The 20818-nt window shown below is 44.1% G+C and overlaps 1 protein-coding gene across 2 annotated transcripts; it reads left to right on the top strand.

The window, feature by feature from the left end:
- The first annotated feature begins 1995 nt into the window (after positions 1-1995).
- Positions 1996-20361, top strand: C20H1orf68 (chromosome 20 C1orf68 homolog). 2 transcript variants are annotated; one of them, XM_043877506.1, is made up of 2 exons: positions 1996-2015; positions 19344-20361. In XM_043877506.1, the coding sequence occupies exon 2, from the start codon at positions 19365-19367 to the stop codon at positions 20166-20168; it is 804 nt and encodes a 267-aa protein (XP_043733441.1). In that variant the 5' UTR covers positions 1996-2015; positions 19344-19364; the 3' UTR covers positions 20169-20361. The 2 variants fall into 2 exon arrangements, with proteins under 2 accessions (XP_043733441.1, XP_043733440.1); XM_043877505.1 differs by lacking the exon at positions 1996-2015 and adding an exon at positions 18517-18541.
- Positions 20362-20818: the final 457 nt, after the last annotated feature.

Genomic DNA, 20818 nt, shown 5'->3' with positions numbered 1-20818 from the left:
GAAAATGGCACATGGACTCGGGTGGGGCCCTCTGGCCCTGCGACCTCTCTTAGGGGAAACATGTGTTGGGTACGTGACCGTGTGGCAGGGGGGGAAGGAAGGGGGGAGGGGGAGTCGGGGAGATGGGGTAGCAGGGTTGAGGGAGAGTCAGGAGAGGTTTCAGTGCCAGTAGGTGAGTTGGATGAAGGGGAAGGAGAGGGGCGGCGGGGTGGCGGGTAGGGAGGGGGCTCGTCCACGGGGTCGAACTCTGGGGGTACAGAAGCTTGCGGTCTGCGGTTAGTTGAGGAAGAAGAGCCCTTTTGCTTGGGAGGCAAGGTGCATAGAAGGACTTCGTGGGTGGAGCAGGCCTGGCATAGGGAGGGCCTGCTCCGAAGAGCCCAAAAGGCTTGGGCATAGGGGATCTCCGACCACTTGCCATTCCGTTTAAGGAAGTCAGTGAGATTTTGGAGAATGTTAAAGTCAAATGTGCCGACCTCAGGCCAGCGGTCTTGATTGTCTAATTGATATTGAGGCCAAATCTGTGTACAGAGTTGCTTTAAGCGGTTAGCTTTGAGTTCAGTGAGTGAGAGTGGTTTGAGATTTTTGAGAACACAGGCCAGAGGGGAATCTTTTGGGACAGAGTGGCCAGACCCCATAATTGAAAGGCAAGCAGAGGCTCCTATTGGGAACTCGAGTCGTCACCCGTAGTCGCAATAGGAGTTATGAGAAGAGAGCTCTGTGTCGAGGTGGAGCGTCCCCCACCGTCGCCCACAGAGTGGCCCTGGGCCGGGGGTCCCTGGGACCCGGAGAGGACTGAATTCTAGGGCGCCTCTAGAACTCCGTCCGGATCGGATCTTACCTTAATCTAGGGGCCGGCTGGAGTGGAGTGTTGCATGCAGAGCGGTCGAATGGCAAGAGGTCCCTATTCTGGAGGTCGTCAGAGAGAGAGAGAAAAGGGGGTAAAGCCGAGGCCTGGGGGTACGCAAATCATCAATAAAGTCTTAGCACAAGACTTGCACCGCTCACGAAGGCACTAGGCGTCCCCGAGGGGAACTTAAGAGCCCTGGCAGAGAAGTGAGCTCGGAGGATGTTTGCGCTCCCAGACTCCGGGAAAAGGGGAAAACAGTGAGAGGGAGGGAGAGTGAGAGAGAGTGAGACGAGTGCCTCGCCCCCTCCCGGGTTTCGGCACCAAAAATGTAAGGTATTTTTTTTTTTTTTTTTTTTTTTTAACAGAAGTAGGTTACCTTTATTTAGGCAAGGAGGGGCGACAGTCGGCCTAATGACCAGGCTGAGCGCCGAAAGAGATCAGGGAGGCTTCATACTTATAGAGAGGTTTGTGGAAGCGATAAGGGAAACGTCAATCAAGTGAGATATTTTGAGTATTCTTTTGTTGAGATGACACTTGTAGTTGGGCAGGGGGTGATAAGTCTTCTGGGCGGGTGTAGGGGGTGGTAGGTTTCCGGACAGGGGGTGATAAGTCCCAGATAGATGCAGCTGGCCTGGAACATCAGGATAAAACTAAAGTTATGCTTTGTTTTCTCCAAAGTTAGATGATTCAGCAAGGGGCCTTTGAAACTGTTGTTCTCTTTTCTAGGCCCAAAAGACTCCTTCAATACCTTCTTTATATCCAGTTCCAAAAGCAGAAGAAATGGTTTCTCACATTCTTTTAGCTTTCAGACTTTATTCAATATTTCCATGAGAGATAATTGAAAAACATTAATAGAGAGATAGCAGCATAGGCTAGATGTATCTGGAAAAAGTTTGGACTGCATGGAGGGTTGACAGAATCTCTGTAGTGATGTTCTGCTGGCAGATGAGAGTCCCCTGTTCCAGGCAGAGGGACTGGCAACAGGACCACAGTGCACTGCTTCTGGGCATCACGCTCCATCTTGGGCTCCCCATGACCCAGAGTCACACTGCTGTGTTCCTCCTCACCGTCTGCCTCTGCCTCTGCCTAGAGGAGCAGAGCTGTTCTGGGCCTGTCCTGTCACTCACAGGGGAGCTTCTTGACTTCGCAGTTGGACCATGAAGAACGAGTAGGTAATTTCTCTTCCTTTATCCCATCTCTAACCAGCTCTCTGGGTAATGAGGCATGGGGAAATGAGAAAGAAGACCACCTCCTAAAGAGGTAGGGAGCCTCTGGCATATTTTATGGTCCTTCTCATTCACCTTGAACTGAAACTATCTGCTCTGGAGATAATTTAAGAGATCTAAATTAAAGCTTTGGTAATGAGAATTCAAAACATCTGAGTCCCTCAAGCTCACTCTGGGGCATCACATTATTTTTTTTTTAGGGAAATAAAGTCACCCAATGCCAGTTTTCCAAAAGCCAAATTTTTGCTCACCAAATTAGTTCTAGGTGGGTTGTCCATAAAAAATATTTGTGTTTGATATGATTGCTAGTTGAAAATCAGCTTTATTTCATCTATATTAATGTCTTCCATGGCAGTTTTTAAGGTTTAGACAGTTAGACTGGTTGAAATCCGTGGACTGATTGAAATCCGTCATTGCTTTAAAATATTCACCAGATAATTGTTCCAAAAGTATGAAAAGAGAAAGGAAGCAGGATCTTGTGATGGGGAAGAAAACTCATGGTCAGAGATCAAGAGCAAAGCAGTGGCCTAGGCGGGTGGGAGGAGGTCTCAGGAGCTATGACGGTGAGGTGAGAGAGGAAAGGAGATACCCACCAGGATGCCTGGGGAAGGAGCCAGAGAGGCACAGAGGCACCAGGGGAATAGGGAGAACCAGGCTGAAGGCAGAGGATAGGAGGTCCCTGATGTCAGGGGAGTGTAATTGCCTCGGTTCTGTCTCGTCACAACAAAGATTTGAAGCAATGGACGTTAAAGTCCTTGGTGCGTCACAGCTCTCGGACAGTCCATGTTATAGTTCTTGGACAGATCAGTTTTATTTAGAAAATAAAGGAAAATACATCCTCGAGGCGTGAGGGCATGCCGACCCAAAAGACGTAAAGAGAAGAAAGAAAGAGAGAGAGAACGCGCACACGCGGGAGAGAGAGGCCCCCGGCCCTTTGGCTCCTCTTTTTATATGTTTTTTTTCCTCCCCTTAGGCCTGCCGTATGTAGATTGGGCTAGCCAGGAGTGCTGTTTGTTCTACCTGAGGTCCTTACTCCGGTCCTCGGAGCTTCCTTTGTTCTATTTTTGCGGGTTTTTCCCTTGTCTTTTAGCTACCGCCATTCTGGACTCCTTTTTTCTATTCTAACTACCTAACACTGATAAAGTGAAAGAGGAGAGTAAAAAAGTTGGCTTAAAGCTCAACAACCAGAAAACTAAGATCATGGCATCTGGTCCCATCACCTCATGGGAAATAGATGGGGAAACATTGGAAACAGTGTTAGACTTTATTTTGGGGGGCTCCAAAATCACTGCAGATGGTGATTGCAGCCATGAAATTAAAAGACACTTACTCCTTGGAAGGAAAGTTATGACCAACCTAGGCAGCATATTAAAAAGCAGAGACATTACTTTGCCAACAAAGATCCGTTTGGTCAAGGCTATGGTTTTTCCAGTGGTCATGTATGGATATTAGAGTTGGACTATAAAGAAAGCTGAGCACAGAAGAATTGATGCTTTTGAACTGTGGTGTTGGAGAAGACTCTTGAGAGTCCCTTGGACTGAAAGGAGAGCCAACCAGTCCATCCTGAAGGAGATCAGTCCTGGGTGTTCTTTGGAAGGACTGATGCGGAAGCTGAAATTCCAATCCTTTGGCCACCTCATGCAACGTGTTGACTCATTGGAAAAGACCGTGATGCTGGGAGGGATTGCGGGCAGGAGGAGAAGGGGACGACAGAGGATGAGATGGCTGGATGGCATCACCAACTCAATGGGCATGAGTTTGAGTAAACTCCGAGAGTTGGTGATGGACAGGGAGGCCTGGTGTGTTGCGATTCATGGGGTCGCATAAAGTCGGACATGACTGAGCGACTGAACTGAACTGAACACTGATAAAGCCAGGGTCAATGAAAAGCTACGCAAAACAGAAACTTTTATCTAGAGGATTGGGATTTAGAGTCAGGAAGGTTAGAAAGAACTGTAAGGACAGAGAAATCATGTGACCGTCAGCCCCTGAGTCCTCTCACTTCTGCACTTCTGTCACCTGGATGAGGGAGATGACCAAAAGACAGGCCCCTCTCCTGCAGGCATTTCCCCGCCAAATCGTCCTCTTCCCTTATCAGAGAAACCTCGTGTGTGTGTGTCTAAATGTAAATGTTAATTTTGTTTTATTATAAAAAAGAAAACATGCTTTTTGTGGAAACTTGGAACATATGTGGACTGGAAAATATAATCAGCAATGCATGGCCACTGTTGACTTTAGGCATTAGCATTCTTCTTCTATTTACACTTTTATGTATCTTTGATTTTAAGATGAAAGCAATACTTTATATTGCTCTGTTCACTGATTTTATACAACAGGCAGTTTTGATTCCTGTAAAACATGATAGAAGCTTAGTTTCACATCTTAACCAGTTTTCCTCCAGGAAGTCATACAAAGCAAAAAGGAGCACAGGATGCATGTGAGTAGATACATACACACAGAGACACATATACTACGTATATCCCTACATGTGTGGTGGATCTGGGATACAGAGAAAACCTACAGCCTCTGAATGATGTGAGGGTGTGGCCTGCACGGGCAGCTATGGGTGGAACCATGGGGAACAGCAAGGTCAGAGCAGCTTGGCAATGGCAAGCCTCAGGATAATCTGCCAATACTCACTCCCAGGAGAGAGCTCCACCCTGGGTGGGAACAGCCACGAATAGGACTAAGATGAAATTGGGGGTGTCTGCAGATCACTAAATTGCTCATGGCAGAAGATCTCTGCCATGAGATCTTCCAGTGGCAGATCTCTGGAAGCAACAGCCTAGCAAAGGAACTGCAATGCAGAGGCAGGTCCCCTGGTAGCCGAGGCCAGTGGCAACATGGAGCTGAGGAGTGTTTGGGGGTCTCAGGGTTGGCTTTAGACCTTCCCTGAACTAGATCAGATCCTGAGAGTCCAGGTGAAACGGCTACCCATGCTTAGTCGTTTAGTCTTTCATTGTAACAGAAGGGGGAGCCCTTGAGCAGAGAAACGTGGAAAGCTTAAACTAGGTCCATCCCCACCTCTAGGGCTTCCACAGAAATTTCCTGCTAAAAGTTGGTCCAGGAAAATCCAATTTTGCAGAACTGTGTAACAAAAAACCATAAACACAGAAACCATAAGACATTAAATAGTGTGAAAAAGTACACTGAAGTTCATTCTTTAAAAAACACACAGGAGACAAATGTTGCAGCAAAGATGAAAAGAATAACCTATCATTTGAACATGAATATTGCAATTTTCAGGCTTCCCTGGTGGGCTCAGACTGTAGAGAATCTGCCTGCAAAGCGGTTTGATGGTTTGACCCCTGGATTGGGAAGATACCCTGGAGGAGAGCTTGGCAACCCACTCCAGTACTCTTGCCTAGAGAATCCCTGGACAGAGGAGCTTGGCGGGTTACAGTCCATGGGGTCACAAAAAGTCAGACACAGCTGAATGGCTAAGCACAGCATAGAATTACAATTTTCATGGAACAATTGAAGTTATGAAGAAGAACCACAAATAATAACAACAATTTGTTTACCAAGAACCTGACATGAGACAGAGCCTGGTTGTGAGCAGGAGCTTTTAGTTGATCTGTGCCTGAGTCTTAATTTATAAAGGTGACAACATGCAGGGGCTCTTGCAATTGGGAATACTTATTACTTTTATTTCCTAAGAGAAGGCAACACACCATGTCATTCAGGGCCACATGGCGGTGCACTGGGTTTTGGAGGCAACAGCAGGAGTGAGGGGAAAACAGAGACCATAACCCTTATTGTTCAGGAGGGAAGGGGAAACAGAGACCATAACCCTTACTGTGTTTTCCATGGGATAGGAGCAACAGTTTAAGACTGGCTAGTTTGAATAATTCCAGCAGGCTTTGGGGAATAGGGACTGTCTCCAGTTGCCTGGTGCCTGACCCTGGGATGGTTCAGGGCAAGAGAAATACTGTCTTGGTGTATGAGAGTTGGAAAGGAGATGGGGCATAGACTTGGGATTGGTTGGTGTGCATATGAAACATGGAATTAGCTAGCTCTGGGAGGGACAGTCTTTTCCCATCAGTGGTCCCTAAGATGTCAAAACATGATAAATAAAGGAAAAATATATTTTTCATTATAAATAATGCAAACAATATCATTATTACAATAGTTTACTAGAAAAGGCAGATGATTAAGCAAGCAATTACAGTAACTCATGTTATGGGTGAAAAAATTGGGGACCTAAGTTAGCCTGGGTGTCAGGAAAGATGTAAAAGAAGCATTTTGCCCAAATATTTATTGTTCCTTTGAATTCTCTGTTTTGTCAATTTTCAGTTTTAATAATACCCCTTTATCTTTAAGCACTTAGTGTTTTACTTATTTATTTGTTTTACTGTCTTCTTATTGATCATATCAGGTTTTGAAAGTTTCTAACTTGAGACTAGGATTCCACACAAATATTCTGACTCTTGAATTTGGCTGCTGCCATGCACAGTCTACTCTTTCTGTTGTGTTGAACATCAGGGTTACTATCTAACTTCGGTGTCTGTGTTTCTCTTTCCAGTTTAATTGTGAACTCTGAGTGCAGGGGCTTAGGTTGGTTTGTCAGTATTTTTCACAGTCACAGGGCACAGTTGCTCACAGATTAAAGGTCCAGATGTGGGTGAGTTTGTTGTGATAACTGTTCCCTGTAACCTATGACTTTATCCCTGTTTCCATGAGACCCTCAAGTGAGTTTTGAATGCCTTGAGATTGGGACATTGTATTAGTGGGGTGACAGGAGGACATATCTAGAAAAGCACTTGCCAGGAAACTCTTTTTCCACCCCTATTTCAACTCATGCATTATGAGCTGGCAGTCACAGTTACCACAAAGGTAGTTAGTTCCTGGTCTTTGAAGGGAGGGAAAGCAAGTTTGAAATTTAGTCATCTTCCTTGTCCTTGTTAAAATATCATTCACACAAGTAGCAACTTTGTCATCATTAAGCATCTATTTTCCAGAGGAGATGTTGCTAGAAGTGCAAATCCCACCAAGATGTCCTCTCAGCAGAACCAGCAGCCATGCCAACCCCCTCCCAAGTGCCCCCAAATCGTCCTACCTCTAAGCATCCCCCAAAGTGCCCACTCCAGTGTCCAACTCCCTATCCATCTCCAGTCTCTTCCTGCTGTGGCCCCAGGTGTGGGGGCTGCTGTAGCTCTGGGTGTGGGGACTGCTGCCTGAGCCACACAGAGCCCGTCTCTCCCACCAGCCAGGGCACCAGAGCCCCTACTGCTATGAATGTGAGTTCTCGGGGGGCTGCAGGCGCTGTGATGGCCCTGGGGGCTGCTGCTGACCTTGACCAGACCACGAGAAACACTGAAGAAGGGCACTGGAAGAATGAAAGGACAAAGGACCTACTGCAGCCTGGTTTTACCCTCTTCTCTCATATCTTTCCTTTCTGGACCCTCATCAGTTAAATAAACAGAAAATTTGCCTCTCTAAGCCATCTGTGTTATGCCTTGGATTTTTGTATTCTATTGGCCTCATGTTAGTATCTGTATTTCTCAAATTGTTGGAAAAATTCTAAAGCCTTGCTTTGCAACTGTAAGCATGCCTTTCCCTATTTGTAGTTTTTATTCCACTTTTCTTCTCTTTTACCTAAATCCCAATCTTTTTTCCCTAGATAGAAAGTCAGATTTACTGAAGAAAAAAACAACCAATTAAACTTTAATGAATTCATGTTTAATGTATGCATAACTTCAAGAGAGTTTAAAATGTTGCTGTTTCATGTAATGCCAATAAAGAAGGGTTGCCTAGAATTCCAGGATGAGTCTGACTTAAAAAAGTATTAGCAGGGGGTAGGAGAAATGGGGAGATATTATTCATAATATAAACTTCCAATCTGAATAGGAATAAATTCTGGGATATACTTCAGAAGAATTGATGCTTTTGAACTGTGGTATTGGAGAAGACTCTTGAGAGTCCCTTGGACTGCAAGGAAATCCAACCAGTTCATCCTAAAGGAGATCAATCCTGTGTGTTCATGGGAAGGACTGATGTTGAAACTGAAATTCCAATCCTTTGGCCACCTGATGTGAAGAGCTGACTCATTTGAAATGACCCTGATGCTGGGAAAGATTGAGGGCAGGAGGGGAAGGGGACGACAGAAGATGAGATGGTTGGATGGCATCACCCACACAATGGACATGAGTTTGCGTAAATTCCGGGAGTCGGTGATGGACTGGGAGGCCTGGCGTGCTGCAGTTCATGGGGTCGCAAAGAATCGGACACGACTGAGTGACTGAACTGAACTGAACTCACAACTTGGTGGTTGTAGACAATACTGTCCTATATACTTGAAACCTGATGGAGCATAAATCTAAAATGTTCTAAGCACTAAAAAAAAATTAAAAATAAAAAAATAAAGTGTTCTCAGCACTAAAAAATGGTGTTTATGTAATATAACAGAGATGTCAGCTAACACTAAGCTGGAATCACATTTCAATACATAATTATATCAAATCAACAGGCTTTACAATTTAAACTTATACAACGTGTCATGTTAATTATATCTCAGTAAGGCTGGAAAAATATTAGTGATAAAAAAAAATAGCCATGTCAATGAAGTAGTTTGAACAGAAGATCCTATTTACTTGAATAAAACTGTACCGATTGCCTCATACGTACATCTTTAAGGCAATATCTCTCTCATTAAGATAACAGAATAATTACAACTTTTTCTGGGAACTGATGGAGAAAACTTACAGATCTTTGAGGATGTACTCACTAGTTGTGACATGCATGTACCAAAATCTGGTTAAATAAAGTGCTGTTGAAACCCAGACTTTTAGTTTTAAAAGAAGCCTATACACAGAGACCCACTCTGTCCTAGAGCTGGGCAGTCCCCTTTTACAGAGTTCTGCTGGTTTGGGGCTCCCTCTGAAGCAGAACTCTTGGATATGGCAGATTAGGTATTGTAGACCCATCTTAGCTTGTGGTCATGCAAGGGGGAGGAGGCACTGAACGAATTCACTGAGAGGAAACACTGTAGAGCTGAGGGAGGCGTGGCTTGCACACTCAGGTCTTCTGAGAAACCTGATTTTAAATAAATCGAGTTTGTTGTTATTGTTCTTGCATTTACCACCACTTGAAATTACATATTTCTTTCTTTTCATTTGCCAAATACCTCTTACTTTCTCCCTGAAGAAGACTGTATTCTGTAATTTATACTATATAAGCTTCATGAGGTCAATGTCCAGTCATGTGAACAGAGACCACTCTGGCTATTTGAAACAGAGAAGAGTTTAGTGCAGGGACTTTTTAATAGAAGTCTTGGAATAAGAAACACAAGAACTAAGGGTGCAAAGTGCAGTATGATGACTATAGCTAACACTGCTTTTCAATACATAGAAAGTTGTTAAAAAAGCAAACCCCATGAGTTTTCATCACAAGGAAACTTCTTCCCTTTATCTTTCCTTCTTTTTCTTCTTTTTATTGCTTCTATATGAGAAGATGGATGTTAGCTGAACCTGTTGTGCTAATCATTTTACAGTATATGTAAATCAAACTGTCATGCTATGGGCCTTAAATGTCTACAGTGATGTATGTCAATTGCTTCTCAATAAAATTGAAGATAAATGAATAAATAGTCAAACTAAAAAAAAAAAAAAAACACCTTAGAGAGACTGAAGAAGTAGAAGGGCTGCTTGGGTGTTAGCCAAAGATACAGAAGCATCAGGGACAGGGCAGCACCACCCAAACTCCTGTCTGCAGTCTTAGGACATGCTGAACAGCTGTGCTTGCCCTGTAGGGCACAGGAAACAAAACCATGCATCTTAATCCACTCACCCAAAGAAGCACTGTTGTGGTGGATCTCAGAACACTATTTGAAATTCTGATCCTGCACTTCTTGAAATGATGTATTGGGACTGAGAATGTGTGGAACACGGTGGCTGATGTGGCCAGGTGCTGTTTGAGGAGGTTACAGCTTTTCTGGGATATAATTTATCTGCATTAAAAGACAATCCCTATTTTTTTTTACCCTACCCACCTGCCTTCACTGTTTTTGCTCAGGGCTGAATGCAACTGAGGTTACAGCTGATGAGGGATAAAAGACAGCCGTACTAGCAAAACTTATCAACATTCAGTTAGTACTTGCTCACATTAGGCATGTTCTTTGTTTCACAGTAATATTTGCTTGCACATTCAAAAGATATTTATTAGGTAGGTACCTATGTTACAAGAGCAGTTTTAAGATTTAATAATATGCATGGGGATTCCCAAGTGGCACAACATTAAAGAATCTGCCTGCCAATGCAGGAAACACCAGAGATGCAAGTTTGATCCTTTGGTCAAGAAAATTCCTTGGAGTAGGAAATGGCAATGCACTCCAGTGTTCTTGCCTGGAGAATTACATGGACAGAGGAGCCTGGTGGGCTACAGTCTATGGGTTTGGGTAGAGAGTGACTTGACTGAGCACACATGCATGCATGCAATATGTCACTTATGCATGCATGCTCAGTCACTCTAATATAAATGTGAACAAAACAGGTAAAAATTTCACCCTCCTTGAGCTTATTCTAATAAGGGAAGACAGATGACAAACAAGATAAATAAGAAAATATATACTATTTGCTCATTCGGCAGGTATGTTTTGAGTGTGCCAAGCACCTGAGTAAGACATTGTGGATACAGCAGTGAACAAAGGAGATGAAATTTCTTTTGTGATACATTTACATTTTGATGGGAGAAAATGGAAAACACTATATATGTAAAATGGATAATGCATTAGACGATTCTAAATTCTGAGGAGAAAAATTAAGCTTGGAAGAGAGGCAGGAAGTGCCAGTTGGTCTGGGTTTTCATTTTAAACAGAATCAGCAGCAAAGGCTTCCCTGAAGTCATATTTGAATAAAGAGTTAAAGACTGTGAAGTAAACATGTTAGTCACCTCCAAAATGTTAGAACATTTTTAGTAGAGGAAAAAGTAAGAGCAAAGTTCCCCAAAGTAGAGTGCCTGGAGAGTCAGATGAGCTGCAAAGAGACCCATGTGGCAGGGGGAGAGAGAGGGGGAGTGAGTGGGACCAGATGTGAGGGATCAGGGAAGTAAAGGGTGGAGTCATGAGGTCAAGTCTGTGAACCCCTGTGAAAGCGATTATACCAAACTGAACTAGGAAGAAATAGAAAATCTTAACAGACCCATCACAAGCACGGAAATTGAAACTGTAGTCAGAAATCTTCCAACAAACAAAAACCTGGGACCAGATGGCTTCACAGCTGAATTCTACCAAAAATTTAGAGAAGAGCTAACACCTATCCTACTCAAACTCTTCCAGAAAATTGCAGAGGAAGGTAAACTTCCAAACTCATTCTATGAGGCCACTATCACCCTAATGCCAAAACCGGACAAAGATGCCACAAAAAAAGAAAAGTACAGGCCAATATCACTGATGAACATAGATGCAAAAATCTTAACAAAATTCCAGCAAACAGAGTCCAACAACGTACTAAAAAGATTATACATCATGACCAAGAGGGCTTTATCCCAGGGATGCAAGGGTTATTCAATATTCACAAAGCAATCAATGTGATACACCACATTAACAAACTGAAAGATAAAAACCATATGACTATCTCAGTAGATGCAGAGAAAGCCTTTGACAAAATTCAACATCCATTTATGATAAAAACCCTTCAGAAAGCAGGTATAGAAGGAACAGTCCTCAACATAATAAAAGCCAAATATGATAAACCCACAGCAAACATTATCCTCAATGGTGAAAAATTGAAAGCATTTCCCCTAAAGTCAGGAACAAGGCAAAAGTGCCCAGTCTCACCACTACTATTCACCATAGTTTTGGAAGTTTTAGCCACAGCAATCAGAGAATAAAAAGAAATAAAAGGAATCCAGCTTGGAAAAGAAGAAGTAAAATTCTTACTGTTTGCAGATGACATGATCCTCTACATAGAAAACCCTAAAGACACCACCAGAAAATTACTAGAACTAATCAATGACTATAGTAAAGTGGTAGGATATAAAATTAACACACAGAAATCCCTTGCATTCCTTTACACTAACAATGAGAAAACAGAAAGAGAAATTAAGGAAACATTCCATTCACCATTGCAATGAAAAGAATAAAATACTTAGGAATAAATCTACTTAAAGAAACAAAAGACCTATAAATAGAAAATTAGAAAACACTGATGAAAGAAATCAAAGATGACACAAATAGATGGAGAAATATACCATGTTCTTGGATCAGAAGAATCAATATAGTGAAAATGAGTATACTAACCAAAGCAATCTATAGATTCAATTCAATCCCTATCAAGCTATCAATGGTATTTTTTAGAGAACTAGAACAAATAATTTCACAATTTGTATGGAAATACAAAAAACCTCTAATAGCCAAAGCATTCTTGAGAAAGAAGAATGAAACTGGAGAAATCAACCTGCCTGACTTCAGACTGTACTAAAAAGCTACAGTCATCGAGACAGTATGGTACTGGCACAAAGATAGAAATATAGATCAATGGAACAAAATAGAAAGCCCAGAGATAAATCCACGCACCTATGGACACCTTATCTTTGACAAAGGAGGCAAGAATATACAATAGAGAAAAGACAATCTCTTTAACAAGTGATGCTGGGAAAACTGGTCAACCACTTGTAAAAGAATGAAACTAGAACACTTTCTAAAACCATACTCAAAATACTCAAAAATAAACTCAAAATGGATTAAAAATCCAAATGTAAGACCAGAAACTGTGAAACTTCTAGAGGAAAACATAGGCAAAACACTCTCGGACATAAATCACAGCAGGATCCTCTATAATCCACATCCCAGAGTAATGGAAATAAAAGCAAAAATAAACAAATGGCACCTAATTAAACTTAAAAGCTTTTGCACAATGAAGGAAACTCTAAGCAAGGTGAAAAGACAGCCCTCAGAATGGGAGAAAATAATACCAAATGAAGTAACTGACAAAGAATTAATCTAAAAATAAAAATAAGCAGCTCCTACAGCTCAGTTACAGAAAAATAAACAACCCAATCAAAAAATGGGCTAAAGATGTAAACAGACATTTCTCCAAAGAAGACAGATGGCTAACAAACACATGAAAAGATGCTCAACATCACTCATTATCAGTTCAGTTCAGTTCAGTTGCTCAGCCATGTCCCACTCTTGGTGACCCCATGAACTGTAGCACACCAGGCCTCCCTGTCCATCACCAACTCCCAGAGTCTACCCAAACCCATGTCCATTGAGTCGGTGATGCATCCATCCATCTCATCCTCTGTCGTCCCCTTCTCCTCCTGCCCCCAATCCCTCCCAGCATCAGGGTCTTTTCAAATGAGTCAGCTCTTCATGTCAGATGGCCAAAGTATTGGAGTTTCAGCTTCAACATCAGTCCTTCCCATGAACACACAGGATTGATCTCCTTTAGGATGGACTGGTTGGATCTCCTTGCAGTCCAAGGGACTCTCAAGAGTCTTCTCCAACACCACAGTTCAAAAGCATCAATTCTTTGGCACTCAGCTTTCTTTATAGTCCAATTCTCACATCCATACGTGACTACTGGAAAAACCATAGCCTTGACTAGATGGACCTTTGTTGACAAAGTAATGTCTCTGCTTTTTAATATGCTGCCTAGGTTGGTCATAACTTTCCTTCCAAGGAGTAAGCGTCTTTTAATTTCATGGCTGCAATCACCATCTGCAGTGATTTTGGAGCCCCCCAAAATAAAGTCAGCCACTGTTTCCAATGTTTCCCCATCTATTCGCCATGAAGTGATGGGACCGGATGCCAAGATCTTAGTTTTGTGAATGTTGAGCTTTAAGCCAACTTTTTCACTCTCCTCTTTCACTTTCATCAAGAGGCTCTTTAGTTCTTCATTTTCTGCCATAAGGTTGGTGTCATCTGTGTATCTGAGGTTATTGATATTTCTCCTGGCAATCTTGATTCCAGCTTGTGCTTACTCCAGCCCAGCATTTCTCATTATCAGAGAAATGTAAATCAAAACCATGATGAGATATCACCTCACGCTGGTCAGAATGGCTGCTATCAAAAAGCCTATGAACAATAAATGCTGGAGAGGGTGCAGAGAAAATGGAACGTTGGTTGGAATGAAAACTAGTACAGCCACTATGGAGAACAGAGAGGAGATTCTTTAAAAAGCTGGAAATAGAACTGCCATACAACCCAGCAATCACACTGCTGGGCATATACACTGAGGAAACTAGAATTGAAAGAGACACAGGTACCCCAATGTTCATCATAGCACTGTTTACAATAGCCAGGACATGGAAGCAACCTAGATGTCCATTGGCAGATGAATGGATAAGAAGGCTGTGGTACATATACACAGTGACCCATGGGGCTCTGAGACATGTGGGCTGGGGTTTTCATCTTTTGACAACCCATAGGTTCACACAGTGGGAATCCTGGGTGACCCTTCCCCACATATGTGAAAACATTTTGGTTCTGTAGAGGATGCTTCTTAGGGGACTTGCATTGGTTTCTCTTGTGATAACCTTGGTGACTTTGAGGGCAGAGAGGGAGGCAAGAAAGAGGCCAGGTGATGATGCTTCCTTAACAGGCCTGCTCAGTGACCACATACTGGAATGTGCCCTAGACGGGATTCAGAAATTCCTGTCTAGCATCTTCTCTTACCTGGATGTGTGGCCTTGAGTAAGTTTCTTTCCTTCTGTGCAGACCTCAGTTACAATATAGGGGGTTAACTCCTACCTGTGCCTGTAAATGTCCTCACTAGTCCTCTATTCCATGACTCTATAATATAATCTCCCAGTCATCTAGGGGGAACCCCCAGTTGTCACTGGAATAATGATGGAGAGGATCTTAGAGCTGAGTCTGGAACAGAGACTCATGCAGATATGGGATCTAATGGAGGGGACCCCCATACTATCTTCTCAGACATGGCAGTGACATTTTTCACTGGACTTCAAGGTTCCTGTGCCCTCCCCTTCCTGGGAGGTGGCGTCTCACTTCCTCTTTCCACAGAAAAGGAAGGACTCACATTTTTACCTTCAGAGCATCCACAGACCCTGATCAAAGAAAGCTCACAAGAAGAAGGGAGATCCAGGCCCTGTCCTCAGAGAACAACATGTCAACTTGGGTACTTCCCCCGCTGATTTCCTGGTTGGGGTTGAAATCTTGGTTTTGTTCACACACTCAGGGGCACAACTTCAAACACCTTATAGCACATACAGCTAATGCTGTAAAGAACTCTAGAGATAACCTAGTATACATTAGCTGATTCTGATTCTCCAGGCGGTAAATTCTGAAATAAGCTAACCAGTGGGACTTCAGAGAATGCTGAAGACCAGAAGATCTTCCTAAGTAGAAGTTAGGCCAGGTGATGATGAGGCAGGTACTGACCCAGTTTATCGCAAAGACCAGATCCCATGACTTGTGTTAGTCCTCTCCACCTCAGAGATGCCAGAATTCTGAATCTGTGATTCTGTTATTCTGTGAATTCACAATTCTCTCTACCTGCTACACTGTGAGTTTACTGGACTATTATTGCATGAGTCCACAGTCTCTGATTCAATGAGTTTTTATCTAAAGAGATAAACAGGGCCTTGTAGGGATAGCCCTGTGACTCATCCTGGCACTTAAATCAGTCATCTGACAACTCTGCCTTGCCTTGCCGCCTATAGAATAGGTGGGGCACAACCCACCTACCTGTGGCACCTGGAAGCAGTATCTCTCGCCAGGGATGTCAGTGCTACTTGAACATGTCAAGCCCATTAGTAGAGTCTGACCCCACAGAGCAGGACATTTGCTAATGAGAGCTCACAGATGACATGAGATGGAAAGACTGGTTAACAGCTAGATGGGCTCTCACCGCACAGAGGGAGAAGATGATTGAGACTGCACAGTCCATGCAAAGCATCCCCATTCATTCATTCACTCATCTAGTCAGAGCTCCCTATGTCCGGTGCTTGAGGCAGGTGATATACAGGGAACATGTCCACAGTCTCCAACACATGGTGATTATAGTCCAGTGGGAATAACTCCATGGACCACTAGGATGTGGATAAATTTCCTTTCTAGAACAAGCCCTTATAATCACAGGATATCATAGCCAGAAGGGGCCTCATCTAGCTCTTTATTTCAGAGTGGAAGAAGGAAAGGTCCAGAGATGGAGGGCACAGTGGAATCACACTGCAGGGCAGTGGCAGAATCAGAACCAGGGCTGAGTTCTACTTGTACCTGGAAGTGTCTCTCTAAAATGCCTTAAAATAGCTGTACTTTTAAAGTGTTTTCTTCCTTGTAGAGTGGGGCTGTCCCATCCTATGTACAAGATAGTGGGCTTAATGAATGTGTCTGTTGAGTGACTTAAAGGAATGGTTATAAAGCGTTTTGGATTTTAACACTTGAAACATTTGCTGTGGTAGGAACAATTTGTTGTGGTAGGAAAAAAAATGAAATATAAACCCAGGTTCAAATATAAACCTGGGGTTCTACATCTACTACTTCTAGCTATGGGAGCTTGAGCAAGTTTGTTTACTTATTTGAGACACTTATTGTAGGAACTAAATTTGATGAGTTATCCCATGTGAAGTACCTGGCCTCAATAAAACATCATCTCTTTCCTCTTCTGTTTGCACAATGTCAGGCCTGGGTATTGATGAGCTTACAGGTCTTAGGGAAATTGAGGGTCCTTAATGGACAAATGCAGGAGCACCTCTTACCCTAGAGGCCTCAGGGCCCATGGTGGGACCTGGACTGGCTGATCTAGGGGAGTGGTAGTTTGGAACCAGTGCTAGTCTCAGGATTAAGATAATCTACACTGGGCAACCCAGCGTGGCCTGATGGGAAGAGTGTGACTCTGAAACGAAACATGCTTGGATTCAAGTGATGCTCCATTGCCTACCAGTGGCATGACCTTGGTGAAGTGGTTAGGCCTTGGATCTTAGATTATTCTCCTTTAAAAACAGGGCAGGGGAACTTCCCAGGTGGTTAAGGATCCATCTTCCAATGTAGGGGATGTGGGTTTAATCCCTGGATGGGGAACTAAGATCCCCCAGGCTGCAGGGCAACTGAGCCTGCTCACTGCAACTACTGAGCCCATGCACTCTGGAGCCCATGAAAGATCCTGCATGATGCAGCTAAAACTCCATGCAGCCAAATAAATAAATATTAAAAGACAGGGCTAACGTAGCCTATGTTTAAGGGTTATTGTGAAGATCAAATGAAGTAACACAGGTGAAGAAGCCAGGACAGTATGCAGTACATTGAATACATTAAGAACATAAGTGTTTAATACATATATTCCCATTTCTCTCCCTATATCTACTGTACTGGGAAGGGAATGGAGGTAGAGATCCAGGTGCTGGTGCTAACTTGTTTCACTTTGTTACCCTATGGACTCAGCCTGCCAAGCTCCTCTGTCCATGAGATTCTCCAGACAAGAATACTGGACTGGGTTGCCATGCTCTCCTCCAGGGGATCTTCCCAACCTGAGGATCAAACCTGCATCTCTTGTGTCTCCTGCATTTGCAGGTGGGTTCTTTATCACTAGTGCCACCTGGGGTTTTAGAGATTCAGGGACTATACTACGTCCAGAAATAGGAGGCAATATGTTGTAGAGATAAAGACCATGGCTTATGAAAGCAGACTGCCTACGTTTGAACTCTTGCTCTGGTATTTACTTGCTTTGTGACAAGGAGTAACTTAATCTTTTGGGGCTTCAGTTACAGTACCATCTATAAGTGAACATGTATTATGAACTGTTTGGCACATAAAAAGCATTCAATTAAATTCCCCTGTTCTAGGTCCTTGTGGATCTAGACCTGATAGAGAAGTCCAGGAAGGTTAGGATGAGGGAGTTTATAGTGCATGAGGAGGAGAGGAGAGGCAGCCTAGATATAGAGCCTGGGGTCTGGGATCATCAGGTACACACCCAGTTTCCCCAAGAAACTTAGAATAACCTGCCAGCCCAGAACAAGCCATTTCTTGGAGGGGTGCTTTGCTGCCACGTTGAGGCAGAGACTGCAGGGCCAAACTCTTTGGGCCCAACAACTCAAGCCAGCAGGAAGCACCATGGAAGCCCTCAGAGAGAACACATTACGTAGCTGGGAAGATTCTGTGTAGCTTTTAGTACAGTGTGTGAAGAATTGAGACCCTAATTACATCTTGAACAAGTCCTTGAAGACTCATGTGATGTAGAAATCATTTCATAATGGCAGCTCTTGCAGGCATCTCATCTCTCATAACTCTTAGGAGAAGACTGAATAGTTTCATGAAGAAAGTGATAGGAATCATTTATCTTGTGTTCAGGAAAATTCAGTGTCAAGCAGAGACATGCCCTGCCTCTGATGATGGGCCAAGCATACTGGGGAGGAATCTCACCAATGCCATGCCAGGCCTCGTCCTTGTGACCTCATGCTTCACTCAGATGCCATTAAATTGCTTCATTGCTACCCTATAAAAGGTGTCCCCAACGGCCAGTTCTTCAGATCACTGGCTTCTTCCAGTCCTGCTTGATCAGCAAAGAGGGTAAGTCTATGCCTGGGACAGTGACACAGAAAGAAGGAGAGCCTTGGTGACACTTGGCTCTTGGGATGAGGGTGGTCAGGATGAGACACAAAGGGAAGTCACTGCCTGGAAGCTCAGAGTCTGGAGTGTGAGAGGACAGGACCAGCTGTTAGTTCTGCATGAGAGGGTTTTGCAGAGAACTGGGTTGCCACCCTCTCCCTCTTCGAGTTCAGCTGTGCCATCCTCTCTTGGGTCCATTAATGAGGTGCAAGGATAGTACCACTGATCCAAAGAGCAAAAGGTGGAGACTTATTCAAATTTGTCCTACCTCTGTTAGGATCAGCTTGAGACTCAGGTTGATTCAGCCTCTGGTGATGTGAATTTGTAATCCCTGGGTCCTGGCTGACCAGGCAGGAGGAAGAAGAGAAGCCTCTTGTGGGGGACTTGGTGAGGAGGGGGAAATCAGCTGGGAAATGACAATTTCCCCAGGTGAATTCATAATGCAGGAGTTGGAATAGGTGAAACAAGTCACTTGAAGAGTTGGGTAGAAACATGGAGATCTCTCTGTCAAACTCTTCCTCTTCATTTTCCATTTTGGAAACAGATTCCCACAGGTGAGCAGTGACTTAGGCAAAGGCACCCAGCTCAGATAAAGTCACAAGAGCTGAGCCTAGGATCCCTGATTCTGAGTCTGCCCTAATGCCAGATCTTGGTGCCTGTGACCTTCTCAAAAAGGCTACTGCTTACAGGCCACTTTATCCAAAGGGGAAGCTGCAGGTTTCCTTGGAAGCCTTCTTAGACCTAATGAGAACTTTCTTTTCAGATTTTGCAAAGCCACAGGAAGATGTGTGACCAGCAGAAACAGACACAATTCCCTCCATCTTGCGTGAAAGGTTCGGGATTGGGGGTTGTGCAGAGTACCAAATGTACTTCTGTAAAATGCCCACCTCCATGTCCGACTCAAACCTTCGTGAAATGCTCACCTCCGTGTCCAACTCAAACCTTTGTGAAATGCCCAGGTCCATGTCTGACTCAAACCTACGTGAAATGTCCACCTCTGTGTCCAACTCAAAACTATGTGAAATGCCCAGCTCCGTTCCAGACGAAGACCTATGTGAAATGTGTAACTCCTTGCCAGACCCTCGTGAAGTGCCCAGCTCCAAGCCAGACGACCTATGTGAAATACCCAGCTCCCTGCCAGACATTTGTGAAGTGCCCTGCTCCATGCCAGACGACCTATGTGAAATCCCCAGCCCCTTGCCAGACCCAGACATACTATGTTCAGACCCCTGCTCCTTCCCAAACCTACTATGCTCAGGCTCCTGTAAGAGGCTCAGTCACCTCATGTTGTGTCCCTGATCCATGCTCTGCTCCCTGTTCCACCAGCTACTGCTGTCTGGCTCCCCGGACCTTTGGGGTGAGTCCCCTGAGACGCTGGATCCAACGGCCCCAGGAGTGCAACTCAGGATCGTCTGGTGGCTGTGAGGATTCCGGATGCTGTGACTCTGGGTGCTGCAGCTCTGGATGCTGCAGCTCTGGGTGCTGTGGCTCTGGATGCTGTGGCTCTGGGTGCTGTTGTCTAGGAATTATTCCCATGAGGTCCCGAGGTCCTGCATGCTGTGATTGCGACGATGACTGCGACTGTTAAATACAGAAGAACAGCTCTGCTCCAGAACTCACCACCCTGATCTATCTTCTTGGAGACTCCCCAGCTTCTGCTCCCCTCCCTGTATTCAAATCTCATTGCTCCACCTCCCTACCTTGCTTCATTATTAAGGCAGCCTACCAGAGTTAGCGCAACTCCCAAACTCTGGCAAGAATAAAGCTTTGAATGCAGTTCACAGTGACTTCCTGTTTATTTGGTTCATATATACACTTTCCCCTCAGAAACTCATCTACCTTCCCCACTCTACTCTTGTTTCTCAGCAAGATGAAACATCTGCAGGGCATGAACAAGCAGGTTGGGCTGGTGGCCCCTGGGGACTCTTTTGCCTCCCAGAAAGCTGGGAATAAACTTCCCTATGCAAGTCAAGCTTCCCAGGTGATGCTAGTGGTGAAGAACCTGCCTGCTAATGCAGGAGATGTAAGAGACGCAGGCTTGATCCCTGGGTTGGGAAGATTCCCTGGAGAAAGAGCTTGGCAACCCACTCCAGCATTCTTGCCTGAAGAATCCCATGGACAGTGGAGCCTGGTGGGCTACAGTCCATAGGGTCACAAAGAGTTGGACACAACTGAAGCAACTTAGCAGCACACATGTTATCAGGATCTGGGGTGGAAGATTTGGGGGCTAAAGGACAC

Source organism: Cervus elaphus, chromosome 20, assembly GCF_910594005.1.
Source record: "Cervus elaphus chromosome 20, mCerEla1.1, whole genome shotgun sequence".
Classification (NCBI taxonomy): domain Eukaryota; kingdom Metazoa; phylum Chordata; class Mammalia; order Artiodactyla; family Cervidae; genus Cervus; species Cervus elaphus.
The sequence above is the reverse complement of the archived record's forward strand: the minus strand, read 5'-3'. Positions and strand labels throughout refer to the sequence as shown.